Raw genomic sequence first — 18,433 nt, 5'->3', positions numbered from 1 at the left:
GGTCAGGAAGAGTTTGTAGTGAGATTCCTGCTCTCTTTACATCAGGCAGGCAAGTCAGTAGCTACGGCCCAGAGGCATCGGGCCGCCATTTCCTTTATGGCAAGGGCTCATGGGATCCAGGACCCAACAGCGTCTTTCGTTGTGCAGAAAGCGCTACGTGGGTGGCAACGCCTTGAGGGTCGCAGAGTAGACGATAGGCACCCGATAGGTCTGGATAGGTTGGCCCTGTTATTGTCCGTGCTACCGGTAACATGTTCATCCCAGTACGAAGCAGTATTGTTCCGAGCCGCATTTGCATTAGCATTCCATGGGGCTATGCGGGTAAGCGAATTAGTGGCAAAGAACAAGCAGGATACGATGGGGGGACTGTGCCGGGAACACATTCAGGTCAGGGAGGAGACAATGACGGTCTCGTTTGTCAGGTCCAAATCCGATCAGGGTGCAATCGGGGACTGCGTAATCATCCAGAGGATCCCCGGGTCTTCCATGTGCCCTGTTGTGTGCGTAGAGGAATATTTAGCGCAGAGGGTGGCAGCATGGGGGGGGACCTTGTTAAGACACGCTGACGCCACCCCACTGACGAGGTTTCAGTTTCAGCGGGTGCTTGCGATGTCGATTTCGGGCGCGGGCTTGAACCCCGGCGACTTTGGGACCCATTCCTTTCGGATAGGGGCTGCTACAGAGGCTACAGCCAGGGGTCTGAATGTTGAACAAGTAAAACGTGTGGGGCGTTGGTCCTCGAACTGTTATAAGAGGTATGTGCGGTTGCACATGTTGTGAAGCTGTAATGATGTACTCACGCTTCTTGTTTTTGTTTGGTTTTCAGTTGCGCAAGCCTACGAGGCGGGGCGGACTGTGCAGTCGACCCGACACCAGGGGGCCAGCGGTCAGACATTACCGGCTGTGAAAAAGGAGGTGTGGGTCGTGGGCCACTCATACGTGAGGCGTGCCGCGGACGTATTCAAAGCAGGTGACATGATTCACGTGGCTGGGGAATACGGGTACAGTGTGTCCTTCTACGGAAAGGGCGGGCTCTGTATTGACCAGTTTCGATCATTTTTCGAGGGTTTGTTAGGGCGGACGAGGTCACCGCCGTCTGTAGTCATAGTACATCTTGGGGGCAATGATTTGGTGACCACTGGTAGACGACTTCTTCTTGAGGCGATGCTTTCCACGGTAAGTTGGTTGGCGAGAAGAGTTCCAGGGTGCACAATTGCATGGTCCCATATGATCCCACGAAAAGTGTGGCGGGGGGCTATTTCTGTTTCTGCTCTGAATCATTCAGTAAGGAAAATTAATAATAAAGTGAGTAGATTGTTCCGTTCAACTACACTGCATTCTATTTCGCATGGTTGTATTAAAGGGGACAGTATGTATTTGGGGGATGGTGTTCATTTGTCCCGGATGGGGAACGAGTTACTCATAGGAGACCTGATAGCCTGGCTAAAGACTTTATGACATGACCTTTAGGCAGGAGTGTTGTGGGGGGTCCGGATAGCCGGTCAACTATCCGGCCTGTGGCGGTAAGGTCATGATCGGTGAGCAGTAATTCGAAGATCCCTATGAGGGGGCGTCACCCATTACGGATGGGAGCGCGCGGGGGAGGTGGCCAATTGGCCCCTCAACGGGGAGGCGGTCCTGTCTAAGGAGAGGCCGCCGGAAGGAAAGGAAAGGTGGTTAAGGCCCCTTCCTGGATAGGAGGGGCTACGGCCCCTCCTGGGGAATTTCCCGGGGCCAGGACATCTGCGACGGCAGATGGGTAAGTTGTGTGGGGTGCGGGAGGGGGTTTACGCTACCTTTTAGACACCTCACACGAGTCCTCGAACGACCGTTACATGGCGTCGAGTTTATTGGGGCCCGCGTCAAGTACAAAGGGAAATTGGTAGATGCACTTGAGGTACGCCTCTGTGCGGTCACTCCTCTCACAAGTGAGGGGGGTATTTCTGGTTTAGGGATCTGACACCGGTTACGACCTTGCCGTTGGCCCTTAACGTTAGGATGTACAATTTCAAGTCAAATGTTTTGTAGGATGTTAGTTCGGCTAGGAGAACCTTTGTATTAGAGATCTGTTAAGGTTAGCCAAACATCGTAATGTGGAAATGAAATTGTACATAATATGAAACTGTTATTTTAATGTTTTAATTTTGTTTCATATTTTAAATAAATACGGCCGGGAAGGGTGACTCCCTTCCCGCCTTCCAAAAGTTCAAGAACGGTTTCCGGTTTCCCAATTCTTGGGGATTGTGTTGAGAGGGAGTGGCGGGTATCTCAGCCATATGGAAAGGGGCGACCATTCGGTCCCCCCGAACGTATGGTGGAGTACCTCGATCCCCCCGGGAAGCCATCTTGGGCGGGAGGCGAGTCTCGGCTGGTATGCCCGAAGCGGCGTAGCCGGGGCGCGCCTTTTTCCCGCCCTAGAGTGGGCTGGCCTAGACACCGACGCGGCCGGCCACGCCCTCGGAGGCAGGCGGGGGCGGGTTCACGCCCACCCTGAAGACGGATAAAAGGAGCGGAAGCCAAGAAAGCATCCTCTTGTTCCTGTGCTCTGAAGCTGCACCTCCCCGCTGCACGTGAGCTCGAGACAGAACAAAGAGCCAATTTTGACCCACCCACCAGCCCCTGAGGACAGCGATCGTTGTGAATACAGTTGATATAGTATCTTTTTGTTTTCTCTGTTTTCTTACAGGTTGTGATGATATCGTGAAATTTCTTAAGATGCAATAAAGATTGGTTATTTTCAGTATATTTCGCAAATAAAGTTTTGGAACAAGGATTGAGCAGTATTCACGCTTGGTAATAAGTGATGTTTGCTTTGTAATCTTAGTAACTTAGTTAGACTTGTCGTATTTATTTTGGTCGGGCGGTAAGGTCATGATCGGTGAGCAGTAATTCGAAGATCCCTATGAGGGGGAGTCACCCATTACGGATGGGAGCGCGCGGGGGAGGTGGCCAATTGGCCCCTCAACGGGGAGGCGGTCCTGTCTAAGGAGAGGCCGCCGGAAGGAAAGGAAAGGTGGTCAAGGCCCCTTCCTGGATAGGAGGGGCTACGGCCCCTCCTGGGGAATTTCCCGGGGCCAGGACATCTGCGACGGCAGATGGGTAAGTTGTGTGGGGTGCGGGAGGGGGTTTACGCTACCTTTTAGACACCTCACACGAGTCCTCGAACGACCGTTAAATGGCGTCGAGTTTATTGGGGCCCCCGTCAAGTACAAAGGGAAATTGGTAGATGCACTTGAGGTACGCCTCTGTGCGGTCACTCCTCTCACAAGTGAGGGGGGTATTTCTGGTTTAGGGATCTGACACCGGTTACGACCTTGCCGTTGGCCCTTAACGTTAGGATGTACAATTTCAAGTCAAATGTTTTGTAGGATGTTAGTTCGGCTAGGAGAACCTTTGTATTAGAGATCTGTTAAGGTTAGCCAAACATCGTAATGTGGAAATGAAATTGTACATAATATGAAACTGTTATTTTAATGTTTTAATTTTGTTTCATATTTTAAATAAATACGGCCGGGAAGGGTGACTCCCTTCCCGCCTTCCAAAAGTTCAAGAACGGTTTCCGGTTTCCCAATTCTTGGGGATTGTGTTGAGAGGGGGTGGCGGGTATCTCAGCCATATGAGTTGGAGATGGTTTATTTGCTCGCTCTGGGGACTACAGACATTATATATGGAGATTTAGATTATATTTTTACCATGCTTAAGATTTGTAGTAAATATTAGTCCGTGTTTTTAAAAGCCTTCTATGAAGTTGTATTATTATCGTTTTAATGTCGATATGTTTTTATCTCATTAAAGTGCGTACGACATATGTACACTTATATGGCTCTCTTGAGTCGAATAAAGTTTTGTGACTGATTGATTATTTAACTAATAATTAATAATTACTACACTCATAAAGCACACTCCACCATGTGTCTGGTCTCAAGGTAATGATGACACAAATATATCTTTTTTCAGGTGTCAGCTGGGTTCTTGTTAATAGGCAAGATTTTGTACGTGGAAAGGGTCATACACTTCCAACACAACCACAAAAACTGAGCACTAGCTTTGACACATTGATACAAACGCAATGCACTTCTCTGTTCCACTGAATCCATATAAGGAACAGAGGGAAACCTTTGTTTATACTTTTCACAGAAACATTCAACCTAACGAAAAATCTTTTTAAAGACAAAATACGGTTTATATTTTGACATATGGGGGGGGGGGGGATTAAGTGCCCCAGATTGTTCTCTCAGTGTGGTCTCCCTCTCAGCTAGGTTAGCCCTATGAAAGATGATCTAAAGGGTTATCTTTTTTCGAAAACCAAAACTTTGTTGATAATCAGTTCAAAGTGATATTTTAATGAACACTAAATTCCTGCTAGGTAGAGTTTCCTTCTGTCATGGAACAAGGTTTTCAGAAACAGGCTTGATTTTATAAGTGGACAAAAGACATCCTTCAATACTGCATTTATTCAAGTTTCTAAGAAATTCAATCACTTGAAAACAATCCTTATAGGAAACCCGTTTTATCTTTTAATATCGTCCAGTGGGAGACAAAGAAAGTCAATCATGGATGAAAACATTTACAAAAGTATAATTTGACCTACATTCTTGGAAAAGACACTATAGTACAGCGGGGTCTACGTTCTTACAAGTAGATGGAAAAGTTGAACAAAGGTAGTACTTTAACGGAATCTTTTTTCAGAGAATGGTAATGAAGTGATAGTATTTCCTTTGCTTTAGAGATTGTCGCCTGTCTCCAAAGCAAACTTGCACAGACCTTTGGTTCCCTCTTCTGTTGTGTGAGTGAAGCATATTTGTAGCATCTGTTGCTAAAGCAGAAGCATACTGAAAATAAATCATGTGAAAGGCTAAGCTATATTTCCTGATTATGTCAAACAATGCCCTAGATCACTGAAAAAGGCTGCTGCAAGAGATGCTCTTAAGTGACACCACCTCTCAGAAGCATGTGGAGAAAATGTACTGTGATGCATTTAGGACTCAACATATGTAGTGACCAAATTCTAATGATGCAGTACAAAACAAATTTGAGGATATTTAAATGTTGTAACCAAAGACCACTCATCAAGTCATTATGGCAAGAAATCATTTGTTTTCAGTGTGCCAACCCTACTGTCAGAATGAACAAAATTAGAAATACCTAACATTTAATATGATGCTCTGTAAAATTAGAAGTGATTAAAAAAAAAATTAAGTCTTTATTTTCAATGTTGTTATTAATCTGCCAAGTAAATAACTTTATGATTTGCAAGAGTAATTTCTGGTGATAAAACACATTTCTCTTTCTTCAAGTAGTTTAAGTAAAATAAAAAAAGATTTATTCCTAGGTAATTCAGACTTCTATCCTCCAAAGTAGATGATCATTGTAAAATCTGGCCCATGTTTATAAAAGGCCAAAGCCAAATGTGGTGCCTTCCCATCATGGAACAGCAGCCGACAATGCAGCAGCACACACACTGTAGAGGGCAGAAGAGACTGCCACAGTTCTGAGCGTGCTGGAGGATTTCATTGGCGCCACCACTCGCTTAGCATCCGAAGACCCAGGAGGCTGATGAGGTAGCATATGGCTGACAGCAATCTGTGATGCTGAACAGAAAGGGACAATGCTGCAGTTAACAGACAGAGGAGAGCCTAGTGTACACCTGCAGAGGCTTACCACCTTACAAGCCTCAGAACCGAAAAGGAAATAGGAAAAGGGGGTAGGAGCCCATACACAGTGCCAAAACATGGCTGGGAAAGATACTTTCAGGAAGAACAGATTGCAGATCCCCTGAATTGGAGATGCCGCCAGAACCAATTCCTTTGCAGAAACGCGGAGGCACCCAAAGATCAGGGTGACATTTGATTAAATAAAGGATTCAGAGTAATCAAGAGAGGTCTGCTTCCTCCTTACCACTGATTAAGTTCTGCACCAATTATTTCTTCACACTTATTTACATAAATTATTTAAATATTTGTTAGGATAGAATTAAACATAGCAGGCAGAACTCAATTAACATTAGTATGGCCACTAAGACCTACATAAGTTATGAATTCATATTATTTGTGTCAGACGAAATAGGTACAAAAAAGTTAACTAGGTGTACATTAAAATGATTGTTCAAAGAAGTGTCTGTCAAAGATAAAAAGCAAATGATGATCTTGATAGATATTCTAAAAGGTGGTGTCTATATTTTGCAAGGTGAGACATCAACATTATTTACTATGTCATGGTAGGATGTATCATATGACATGGGATTGCTATCCGCTTCCAACTCCTCCAATATTATGCTCAATGACTTTAGTGTTATATGAATTTCACAGGCTGAAAAGTAAGACAGACAGGAAAAACAAGAGCTCATGTATGGGAAATACGCGTTACCGGAGATCTTTATTTAGTGTAAGCTATGGACATCGAAACTGCAGTCCCAACTCAAAGTATTTATAACTCCACTTGATAATTAACTTATCCCAATTTAGATCAGGCTACAGATATCTTTTTATATTTCAGGGTCTGATTTTAACTCAGAAACACTCGCATGAGGCATAATGGCCTATTTCTATTTGCTAATAGAATTATTTTATAAACCGTAGCCAGGATAAGCACGCTAACACCAGGTATGCTGTATTCACAATAAACACATTCCAAGAATACAATGCAAATGCAGTTAAACTGGACAGATTGGTAACTTATGGCAAGCACAGGTAATAGCCCTGCCAGACAATTTCCAGGTTCTGGGTAACGGCTGCAGTCCACAGTTTCAAATATATAAACAATACATGGTGACTAAAGCATCCAATTGAGAAGTTGGGGGGACAGAGCACATGTTATCACGTGGCATGTAGCCCCTGTACAAGTAAATGTTGCTGGAATCCATCTTTCCTCCGGAATCAGATCATCCTTGCATCAATGGCATGGTCATTCGAAGGTGCCATCCTTCACCTGTCCGAACTATGCCAAAATGTGACGTGGGCTTCAGAGAAGGTCAAGGGACAAAGGAGAAACCCTGTTATAGGGGATTCATCCTAATAAAGGTACAGATCCCAAAATGTCAGGAAGTCGGGGTGGGAGTGGGGGCGGGGGAGGGGATAGAAAGTGCAATGACTATTTGATGTGAAAAGTTTCACGCACCATTGCTGAAGACATTAAACTCCCAGATAATTGCTCCTTTCCACTGATGCAAGCACTGCGCGAACTTAACAGCACCCCAACTACTCCGACACACTGCAATATCCAGTTGTCCAGACAAGCCAAGGGTCACATAGATACTCCCATACCTTTTCAGCATGGAGCCAATCTCGGAAATCCTCAACATTTGCATGCTAGCACACCTATTATATCTTATGCCATGAAGGAGCGAAGTACTATTTGTGGCGGGAAAATTAATATCTTAAGAACACACTTCAACTAATGAGAGGCATAAATGTTTATTTGATTTTATCGAGATCCTAAATATATACTAAACATTTAACTTGATCCCTGTGAATAAACCAGAGAGCATTGGTGGAAGAATTACATATTATTACACCTGGAGATAAATCTACTACCCAAACAAATAAAATCTTTTGGATTAATTCCATATAATCTACAAAACCTAAAACCAATTAGAGGAACCTGTTCTGATCAAAAGAAAAAATAGAGCACGAGTCTAGTGTTCAGGATTATCTGATCCAGAATACACCGACTGCCTCAAATGCTTCTTTGCTTATTTATGGTAACGACTTACAATGCTACCAATTAGATGACCATTCTTCCTTCTGCCCACATCTAGTATGCCCAATGCAGAATGTGTGCTGCACACCACTGTGTTTTGTTACAAAAGAATAAAAATACTATACTTTCAAAACAAAGATATGGATACAACAAACATTTTGCTACAAGCAACTGCGGTGGTTACCATTATCTCCATGTTGTGCAACAGAGGATCAGAAAAATGAACTTCATTAAAAGACATGATTGCATTGTGGGGCTATACGTTCTCTCACCTCATTTGGTGGCACCTCAGCCAAGGGCTTGATGATGGCAGCTAGTGGGATCTGGGATTGCTTCGCCATGTCAGATGAGCTTGGGAAGCAGTATGTTGTGCATCGAATGTAGCGAGGGCTTGCATTACCTGAAAAGTTTGGAAAAGTTTGAGAAATATTGTTTGAATACAACTTTGTTAAAGTCAGAAAAAATACTGATGGGTCAAAATGGTTTACTTTACCTCAAATTCCATCTCAGTTTCCTCTGGGCATTAATATTAGCCCCACCAAGTGTGTTCTTACTAAACAAGTAAGAAGGTGAAGACTTACTATTCCAACAAATAAGAACAAATATTGGTATTAGTTTGAATGGATGACCAATTGTTGACACACCACTGTAGATAAGTATGGGATCCGCAGGCTTCAAACTTGGTGGACTCAGGAGTAGCAGTAATGCACAGATGCCCTCAAAACCGCAAAGAGAACCTGCCGAACACTCGAAAAGACCTGCCGCCAAGAACGAACAACAGAAAACATGACAGCCCTTAAAGCCGCCACTCACGAATACCACCAGCAGATCCGGACCACCAAGAGAACGACTGGACAACAACACCCATAACAGCAAGGAACTCTTCAGCATCGTCAAAGAGCTCTCCAACCCCAACAACAACAACAACAACAACATCAGCCCTTCGCAAGACCTTTTCAACTCCCTCGCCACGTTCTTCCACCGCAAAATTGCAGACATACACGACAGCTTCGGACCCCAAACCCCACCTCAGGACACCAAGCCAACGACCCCCAGCAACACCATAAACTACTGGAACCCTATCAACAATGATGACATCACCCACGTCATGAGCACCATCCACTCCGGCTCCCCCTCCGACCCATGCCCCCACCACATCTTCAACAATCTCCAACATCGCACCACACCTGCGGAACGTCATAAAAAGCTCCTTCACGTCAGCGACCTTCTCTGAAAGCTGGAAACACGCAGAGATCAACGCCCTCCTGAAGAAACCCACAGCAGACCCAAAGGACCTCAAGAACTTCCGTCCCATCTCTCTTCTCCCCTTCCCAGCTAAAGTCATTGGGTAGACCGTCAACAAACAGCCGACTGCTTTCCTCGAGGACAACAACTCGCTCGACCCTTCCCAGTCCAGATTCCGAGCCAACCACAGCACCGAGACCGCCCTCGTCGCAGCCACAGATGACATCAGAACCCTGATAGACAACGGGGAAACAACTGCCCTCATCCTCCTGGACCTCTCAGCAGTCTTCGACACCGTATGCCACCGCACACTAATACAGCGCCTCAGCAACACTGGAATCCAAGGAAAGGCCCTGGAACGGATCATCTCCTTCCTCTCCGGAAGAACCCAGAGAGTCTGCATCCCCCCTTCCGATCCGCGGCCACCAAGATCATCTGCGGCGTTCGTCAAGGATCCTCACTCAGCCCAACACTCTTCAATATCTACATGAGCCCCCCCGCCACCATCGCACGAAAACACAACATCAACATCATCTCCTACGCCGACGACACCCAGCTGATACTATCCCTCACCAATGACCCAGCCACCGCCAAAACCAACTTCCAGGAAGGGATGAAATAAGTAGCAGACTGGATGAAGAACAGCCGTCTCAAGCTTAACTCAGACAAGACGGAAGTCCTCATCCTCGGACAATCACCATCTGCCTGGGATAACTCTTGGTGGCCCTCGGCGCTGGGAACTGCACCGACACCCACGGACCACGCACGCAACCTGGGTTTCATCCAGGACTCCTCCCTCACGATGACCAAACAAGTCAACGCCGTCTCATCCTCATGCTTCAACACCCTGAGAATGCTTCGAAAGATCTTCCGGTGGATTCCCACAGAAACCAGAAGAACAGTCACCCATGCCCTCGTCATCAGCCGACTGGACTACAGAAACGCCCACACGAATTCGCAGAACCACCTCTGGAGGAAGATCATTCTCCTACCTGGCAGCGAAGACCTAGAACTCCCTCCCCACTCACCTACGACTGACCAAGAACCATCTCAGCCTCAGAAAGCACCTCAAGACCTGGAGCTTCGAGCAGTAGCAGCACCCCCCCCCCCCATCCATAGCACCTTGAGACCCTCACGGGTGAGTAGTGCGCTCTATAAATGCTTTGATTGATTGATTGAATGTAGCAGACAGAACCTTGCTGCGGGTCTATTTAGCATGGGGTTGCAGTATTGGAAAGTAAAGGGACACAGAGGCTAAACAGTGGCTGACTCATTGAAATATGCTGTGAGGGCTACAGAGAAAGGGTGGGTCCACACACAAACAGGGAACACTGTAATTGAAAATGAAGGAGTAATGTTGGTGGCTCCCTTGCTGATTCCAGGGCTATGAGCCAAGCAATTTTTCCAACATGGTCTAGAAATGGAGCCACCAAACTGACCTAACCAGATTGTGAATTTTACACCATGTGTGTCTAGTACCAAACTAACATGAGTCGTCCTAGCATAGATCAAAATCATAATTCGTAGCAAAGCTGACTTTATTGTAAGTCTTACGCTCTGCATGAGCAGGATTCTGATGACTGCAGCATGGTGTAAAAGTGGCATTCAAGTGTACTTCATTAAATTCAAAAACATAAAACCTACGTATGATTGTATATTTAAGAAGCCTCCAGCTTCATAACCACAAAGAACATTGTTGCAAGTACACGCACATCTAATTTAGTAATGAGCTTTAGTGTGAACATATAGATAAAGGTTTGTTTGTCTGTTGCTGATTTTTTGAGATGGAGAGACACAAAATAAATGAACAATGGTGCATCTGATCTATGGTTTGAAAACAAAATAAGTTATTCATGTTGTCAATAAACAATCAATGTATTCCTACTTTCTGAATTACAACTAATGGCCATTAGTTAACAGGAAAGAATATGTGTATTAAGGTCATTTATAAAGGTAATGAGGGCCTCATTTTGGAATCCAAAACAGGTTACATATTCTACACTTGTACCCTGCACTAATCAATGTTAGAATTAAAAATGTATCTCTTTTATTTTAAGATCCTAGATACTCATGAAGCTTTTAAACATGCGTCCAATGAACAAATGTATTTTAAAGGTATAAACATATTTTTAAATGTTTTCCACCTTTAATTTAATGACAGGGAGATCCCATGCAAATCCGCAGCAATTTGTCATTTATTGTTTTTTTTTTAAACTATTTTATTTTGTAGAAAAGCACAAACAAATCTCCATGCACGACGCATCTCGCAGGATACCACAGCAACATAGCTGTTAAACTCCCTGGTAATGCCAGTCCAACCCGAAAGCCCCCTTCACAAACAAAGGGTACAAGTGACCCGTGATCTTCAACCCTGTAGCCATGGTTTCAAGTTCAAACTAGCCATAAGTAAGGCACCAATAGCTCCCCGACAGTCTCCAGATCTTCTCCCATTTACAGGGGCATCTCCTGCCTTCATAAACCTGCCAGCTCCGCCACTCTACACCAATCCATATACTTTTGCCACTGCTCCACACTCTGTAGATCAGTTGCTCTCCAATACGAACAACATTGCGCTTAGCCACTGAAAACCCCAGATTGGATCGCATGAGCCTTCCCTGCCAACCTAGGAACCTATTAGCCGTCCACCAAATGGAGGCAGTACCCTCGTCAAAGGCGGAAGAGGCCTGCACCCCCCTGGAGTATAATGCACCCAAGCAGCCCCAAGGACCCAACGCCCTATGATCCCCTCTGATCGAGGGCTCTGGCTGATGGTGAAAGCCCACTCATTAAGAATTATCAGTTGGGAAGCCAAATCAGGGAGGGCAAAGTCACCATCATACCATCCCCAGTGAGTTTGGTAAGCACTATCGTGGCCATCCCCATCCCAAAAAGCCTGCCGAACTGTTTGGCTGACCCTCCCAAAAACTCGGGTGGAACGCGATACAGCATATTTTGTAGCACATACAGGATATTTGGCAGGACAACCATTTTATACATTGCAGCTCTCACAAGTAGCGGCAACAGGAGCGATCGCCAATGTTGCACATCTGCTCGAAATCGTTCAGTCACAGAGTAAAGGTTAACTGAGATAAAAGGTTCAGGTCACTTGGTAATGTAGAGGCCAAGATATTTATAGCCCACTTCCCCCACCACTAGCCCCTCTGGGAGGCTCTGCCCCGCGGTCCATGCACACAGGGAGTAGAGTTGAGATTTTCCACCCTTAATCTTGAATCCTGAGTAGGTCCCATAAAGATGGAAAATATGGAATAGCCTTGGGAGGGAGAATTCAGGACTAAACATGTACAGAAGGCTATCATCGGCATATAGGAAGATCTATCCTCCCATCCATCCAGATCATCCAGAAGCGGTCGGCACCCACACAGCACACCAAGGGCTCCAGTGTCAGGGTGAATAGTATCTGTGATAATGGGTACCCCTGCCTGGTGGCCCAGTGAAGCTCGAACGGACTCGATTGCACCCCACTAACTCTCATCTGCGTCAATGGTTCGCTATAAAGGAATCGGACCCATTCAACATAGTTCGGACCAAGGCACACCCTTTCCAGAACACATGAACACCCCCAAAAACTCCCACTCTAAACTGTCGAAAGTATTGGCCGCGTCCAGTGATAGGACCATTGATGATTCAGTCCCTGCCCAGGTATCCTCGATGTAAGAGCATAACTGCCTGAGATTCAATTGAGTCTCTCTGTTCGGCATATAGCCCGACTGATCAGGATGTATCATCGTCTGTATAACTCATTAAATGGTTGGGCAGGAGCTTGGCGAGAATTTTACACCCCATATTCAGAAGTGAGTTTGGCCTGTAGGAGGCACAGGCCGCATGGTGTTTGCCCTCCTTATGGATCACTACAATGGGGGCTAACCTTTGGTCGCGCGGAAGGCTACCATGATGCCTAGCGGCTCTAAACTTGATACACAGATGTGGGGCCACATTGCTTGCCATTGTTCTATAGAGCTGCGCTGGTAGGACATTCAGACACTGAGCTTTCCCTGTCTAAATGTCCCAGATACACAGTATGATCTCCTCTACGCAAATATCTGTCTTCATGTCATGTTGCCCCATGAAGACGCGAGCACGGAGGAGCAGGGAGGCCGCAATTTTAACACAAGATTTCTTCTTCCATCCATGAAGAGAGGATCTTAATAATCATCAAAATTTATATTATGCCAATGAAGCACAGAGCATAATAAGAACCACCCTACATATAATCGGGTCTAAAGATCTAAGAAAACTACTCCTCCTGCACAACTAACGGTGGCCCCTCCGTGCACACAGAAGATTCTAGTTCTGTGATTAGAGACTAAGGGAAACATGAAATTCCTGAGAAAGTCGTAACAGATTGGAAATCATTTGAAACGCTTCAAAGAATTCCTGTCAAAATCACAGATACGGAGTCAAATGTTTTAATGTCCTGAAGAAGGTGTCAAGAACCAAAAAGCACCGAAACGCTGCGTCTACTGTTTTTACTTTGACTGCTTGAGATATCCATTGTATTGCCACTGATGGTGGTTGTTTTTAAACCTTTTAATTCTTTTTATTGATTATGTTTTAGATTGTAACCCGGTTCGAATTCTTGGATCTTTTTTTATATAATTATTGTTTGCTTGGTATATTTACTTAAGGTTTCAATCTATTCATTGGTTCAGTTGTCCACTTTGCCTTATGTGTCTCTAATTTACATGGGTATAGATAGTTTGACCCTACTGAAGCTAGACCCTTTCTCTTAATGACAAACTTAGCAAATTAAATCTGCTTTTCACATAACAGGAACAAAAAATCTCTTTTGAATGTTGCGCCTCAGCCCAGTGCTTCTGTACCTTGATATCCCTGAAGAACTCTCCAATATCCATTTCGGATCTCATGGTGAACTTACTATATAAGGCATAGTAGTAGGTAAATCCCTCTACAATGTCCCCATTGCCCCTGACACACCCGTGTCCCAGTCCCCCATTAATGGACCCAGCTTCTCTCACTCTCCTGCACCCAACCAGGGCAGTAGCCGCCCCGCCTTATCGCCCATCTCACACAATCTCTTTTTTGGGTGGCCCGAGCAAAGATGCAGGCTGTATTTTCTGCCAGATCTCTATACTACTTTTGCTTGAGTCGAACCTTATTATGTTGCGCGGGCATAAGGGGGGTCACCCCATCAGTGTCCTGTTCTAATATTTCCTCCTCAAGCCTTTCCACCCATTCCCTTTTCCTCCTTTTCTTTCGCACTATCAGCGACATGACCTGACCCGGCAGGACGGCCTTATAGGCCTCCCACAACGTGACCACTGACTCCACCATAACCACATTTTCCTGGAAGTACAGCTTTGTGCCCTCCCTTATGTTGCCATGATCCCCTCGTTCCTTAGGTACCACAGGTCTCTTTTCCATCCACCCCTACCCTCAATATAGGACCCTGGAATTCCACCCAAAGAGGTGCATGGTCTGATATTTCTCAAGCCTTAATCTTGGCTCCTCCGAAATCTCCCAAGGATGCATACGCAGTGAGGCAATAATCTATATTGGAGGTATGATGGGGCCTGAGTAGTATGTGTGAATTGTTTCTTCCCAGGGTTAAGAATCCGCCAGATGTCCCCCAATCGCATGGCCTCCAGAGAGCCCGCCAAACCAAGCTGTGGGGGCCCTCTTCATCCAGGGGGATTGTGATGTATCTCCGCATCAAGGATATGGTTGAGGTCCCCTCCAGTATAAGAAACCCTCCAGGAACTGGAGCAACACATCCCCCCAATTCTGTCAGGGTTTGCACCTTCAACGTAGGTGGAACATACAGCTCATACACATTTATGTTGATCCCATTCCAGGTGCCCCACTGGGCCACATATATCCCCTGACTGTAAACCCGATGTACACTGCGGAGTGAAAGGTGTAATTTAAAAAAAATAATCCCTATTCCCCTTGAGTCTGAGGTGAAACCTGCATGAGCAGACATTCTATACCCTTGTGCGTCCAACATCCTAATTCCAGTCCTTTTCAGAGTTTCTTTTAACAACACAATGTCCAGACTATGGCAACCCAATTCCAGAATGATCCCTCTCTTAATTTTACTCCTCAGGCCATTTATGTTCCAAGACATAAAAGTTAGCCTACCTCCCGCATACCTTGCGGGGGCATGGCTCAATGAGACACTGAAGGAAAAGTCTGGTGAGTCATGCGACATCCAGCCACAACTGATGTCTGCATCAGACCCAAGTTTGTGAGACAAACGTGCCAGTGACATGGTAACTCAAACTCTCCCCTTCCCCGGCCCCCCCTGCAAGACAGTCTCAAACTACCTGTCAACCCCAATTCGCAAGGTGCCTGTCGCCCTAAAAATAGCATACCCCTCGTCCTAACAGGAGCTCCTTCTCGTGGACATTTGGAACTCCACAATGAACCCTCTTGACATTGTTAGTTATTGTTTTTTCTCGTTATTGTGTTGGTACTTATTAAGTTTTAGAGACAAAAATTAAAGACCTTCATTAAGATTAAATATATAATCAAGAGATTCCCATTATCTCTCCCAGTACCTCTGGCCCGGAGTAACTAATCCAAGGGCCACCAGTAAAGTTAGAAGGGCATTAACAAGGATTAGAGTAGAACACTGAAATTCCCTCATTTCCAGACAGTAGCTATGGAACAGAAGGATCTCATCAAGAAGGATGGTCAGAAGAACCCACTCCAAAGTCGTTGTACAGAACTCATCAAGTTTTTGTGTTCATCCATAGAACGTTCTCCTCACAGTGTGGATGAAATTCATGTTGATGGTCCATTAAATATGAGATTAGGTTGCAAGGCATATGTGTACTTGAAAAAGGATTTTACTGTTTATATTATTTTTCTCATTTTAATAATATTGCCCACTTGGTCTTTGTAAACACTGGATTGCTTCAATTGCTGCTATCTTGCATACACCACCCTTCCAGGTGTATTGTTCTAGATATTGTAGTATTTACCAGTGGCCAACAGCCAGGATTGTTTTATGCCTAGTTACATTTGCTAAAACTATTTTTATGATCAAACATGTTTCTTTTGTACTTTATATTCAGGGCTCACGGTTTTATGGTATTAATTTTTTCAAAATTTCCGTCTGTATTTATCCATATTTATTTTTTGCTCATTTATTCTGTATTTATTTTGTTTTCTATCTAAATGAAGCAGCAATGGGTAGTTTTCCACATTTATTTGACTGTTAAATGTATACTCGCATTTGAATGTCCAAAATGTTTCAGCAGTATACAGTGCCGTGGGGTAATCTGAAAACACTTGCATCAACTAGTGGGTGATCCAGCTCTGTCCTTTTTTCACCGACTATTTAAGGAGGGGGGCCATAATCAAACCAATTCTCAAGCCCACTTGTTATCAGTTCATATCTTTATGGATGCAATTACTTAACTCTTCACCAAGTATTGTCTAAATTACTTTGCCTCTGAGAGAAAAATAATTCCAATTAGACAAGCAAACTTCAACCATAGACATTCAAACATCGAGCACTGTCTCACTGTCGAACTTAGTGAGAAGTCGCTCAGAGAACCGCAGAGCAAACAGGATAGTTTGCTTTCTGGATTTCAGAGCAGCGTTCAACATGTAATATACAACTTGGCCTTTTGAAAGTATTACAACTTCTCCATATGAATATGAGGGTGCAGGTGACTGATCTTGTTCATTCTCACCTAAAATAGGAGATAGTCGTGTGAGCAGATTTTTATGTTAATGACCTTGTAATGCTGGCTCATACATCTCTGGAGCTACAGAGGAAAATGAATGCCCTTCACTTGTTTTGTCACTTTGTTAACAACTAATGACGACAAGACAAAAATCCTAGGATCCTCCACAAAGAAATAAGGAGTTTGAGAGACAGTCCTAAAACCGTGATTATATTAACAAGAAGTAATCTGCCACGGTAAAGCACAAGCTCATTTTGGTTCTCAATTATTTATTAGAATACAATAGTGTTAAGATACAACAGAAATTTGAAATGGACAGTTTGTCTTAAAAAGTTACATGGAAAATATCCTAGCAGTGAGGGTAAATGCCCATTTGAAATGGATATGGAATATATTTAGATATTGCTTTGGGATCCAAAACATGTTGAATGTATTTAACCCCTTGTGTGCTCATGACGAGACCAGGCCATCATGAGTCACAGTTGAGCTGTGCTCATGATGGCCTGGTCTGGTCATAACGGCGCCGCTCCGCCCACTCGCAGTTAATTCCCCTGTGCAGGTGAATTAATCAGTGGGCGGGGTCGTGACGAGACCAGGCCGTCATGAGCACAGCTCCACCGTGACTAATGACAGCCTGGTCTCGTCACGAGCACCGCAGCGCCGCGATCACCACCCCCCCCCCCCCCCCCCCCACCGTCGTTTGCAGGGCAATGTAGGTAAGAAAACATAGTGGGATCCATACCACCCTGGACTCCCATGGCAGTCCAGTTTTCAGAAATGTCCGGGTCTGTTATGTTTCCCTGGATGGTGGCCGAGCTCAGATTCTTCAGCTACCCACATCGTCAAACAATATTCTTTTTTATGCCTGAAAGTTAATGTCCATGGTGTGTTCTGGGGTCTTTCGTGTCGCACGTGTTAGTCCCAACCACACAATTGGGGTACCATTTTTATTGGGAGAAGTGTAGGAACATGGGATAGCAGAGCATTAGTGATTACAGATTGGATTTCTCTCCATTTTTGGCTTCTAAATTTAAGCCAGTGTCCAATTAAGATCAGATTTTGCAAAAAACACAACTCTCCCACCACATGGACTGCTGATTAATCTACAACACTTATAACAAAATAACAACTTAAAAACATAATTAAATAACAATGTGGAGAAATGTTGGTTCTGTTGGGTACAGAAATACTTTACTGATTAATAAACAATAGGGAGGAAACAATTACTCAAACATTTGCGTAATAACAGTCAATGGAGAAAAGAAGAACAAGGAGACACACCAAGCATGAATAAATCAAAAGAATGTTTTGAGGGATTAATCACTATGGGCCAGATGTAGGAAGGCTATTACCGGTCGGTAACGGCCGAAATCGGCCGTTACCCACCGGTAATAGCCTTTTCAGATGTAGGTAGTATATTTACCGATTCGGTAAATAACGAATCGGTATTTACCGATTCGGTATTAACCGAATCATCATTTACCGATTTGGTATTTACCGAATCGGTAAATGAGATGTAGGAAGCACTTTAAAGAGTGCTTTTTTGCTTTAAGGGTTTATTATTTACCACCAACTATTAGTTGGTGGTAAATAAGGAATTCCTCTGTAAATGCAAATCTGTGCATTTACACCTGTGCCATGTGACAGACATACATGCCCATAGGGCATGTATGTATGCCACATGTGCATACCAGCACTATTCAGGGGTGCAACAAGGTGTCAAAGTGACACCATGCCACCCTTGACTCTTTCCCTATTTTACCGAATCAGTATTTACTGATTTACCGATTCATTCCTATGGGCCTCCAATTACC

The 18,433-nt window shown here is 44.5% G+C and overlaps 1 protein-coding gene across 1 annotated transcript in view; it reads right to left on the bottom strand.

Annotated features, from left to right (window-relative positions):
• The window catches only part of SEC24D (SEC24 homolog D, COPII component), a 377,092-nt gene that overhangs the window by 214,039 nt on the left and 144,620 nt on the right, over window positions 1-18,433 (bottom strand). Inside the window, exon 8 of the mRNA XM_086961445.1 lies at window positions 7,971-8,098. Coding sequence (XP_086817571.1) covers window positions 7,971-8,098 — 128 coding nt within the window. The remainder of the gene's footprint in view (window positions 1-7,970; window positions 8,099-18,433) is intronic.

Source organism: Lissotriton vulgaris, chromosome 3_1 (genome assembly GCF_964263255.1).
Source record: "Lissotriton vulgaris chromosome 3_1, aLisVul1.2, whole genome shotgun sequence".
Taxonomy (NCBI): domain Eukaryota; kingdom Metazoa; phylum Chordata; class Amphibia; order Caudata; family Salamandridae; genus Lissotriton; species Lissotriton vulgaris.
Note: the sequence above shows the minus strand (reverse complement) of the source record. Positions and strands in the feature narration are given on the sequence as shown.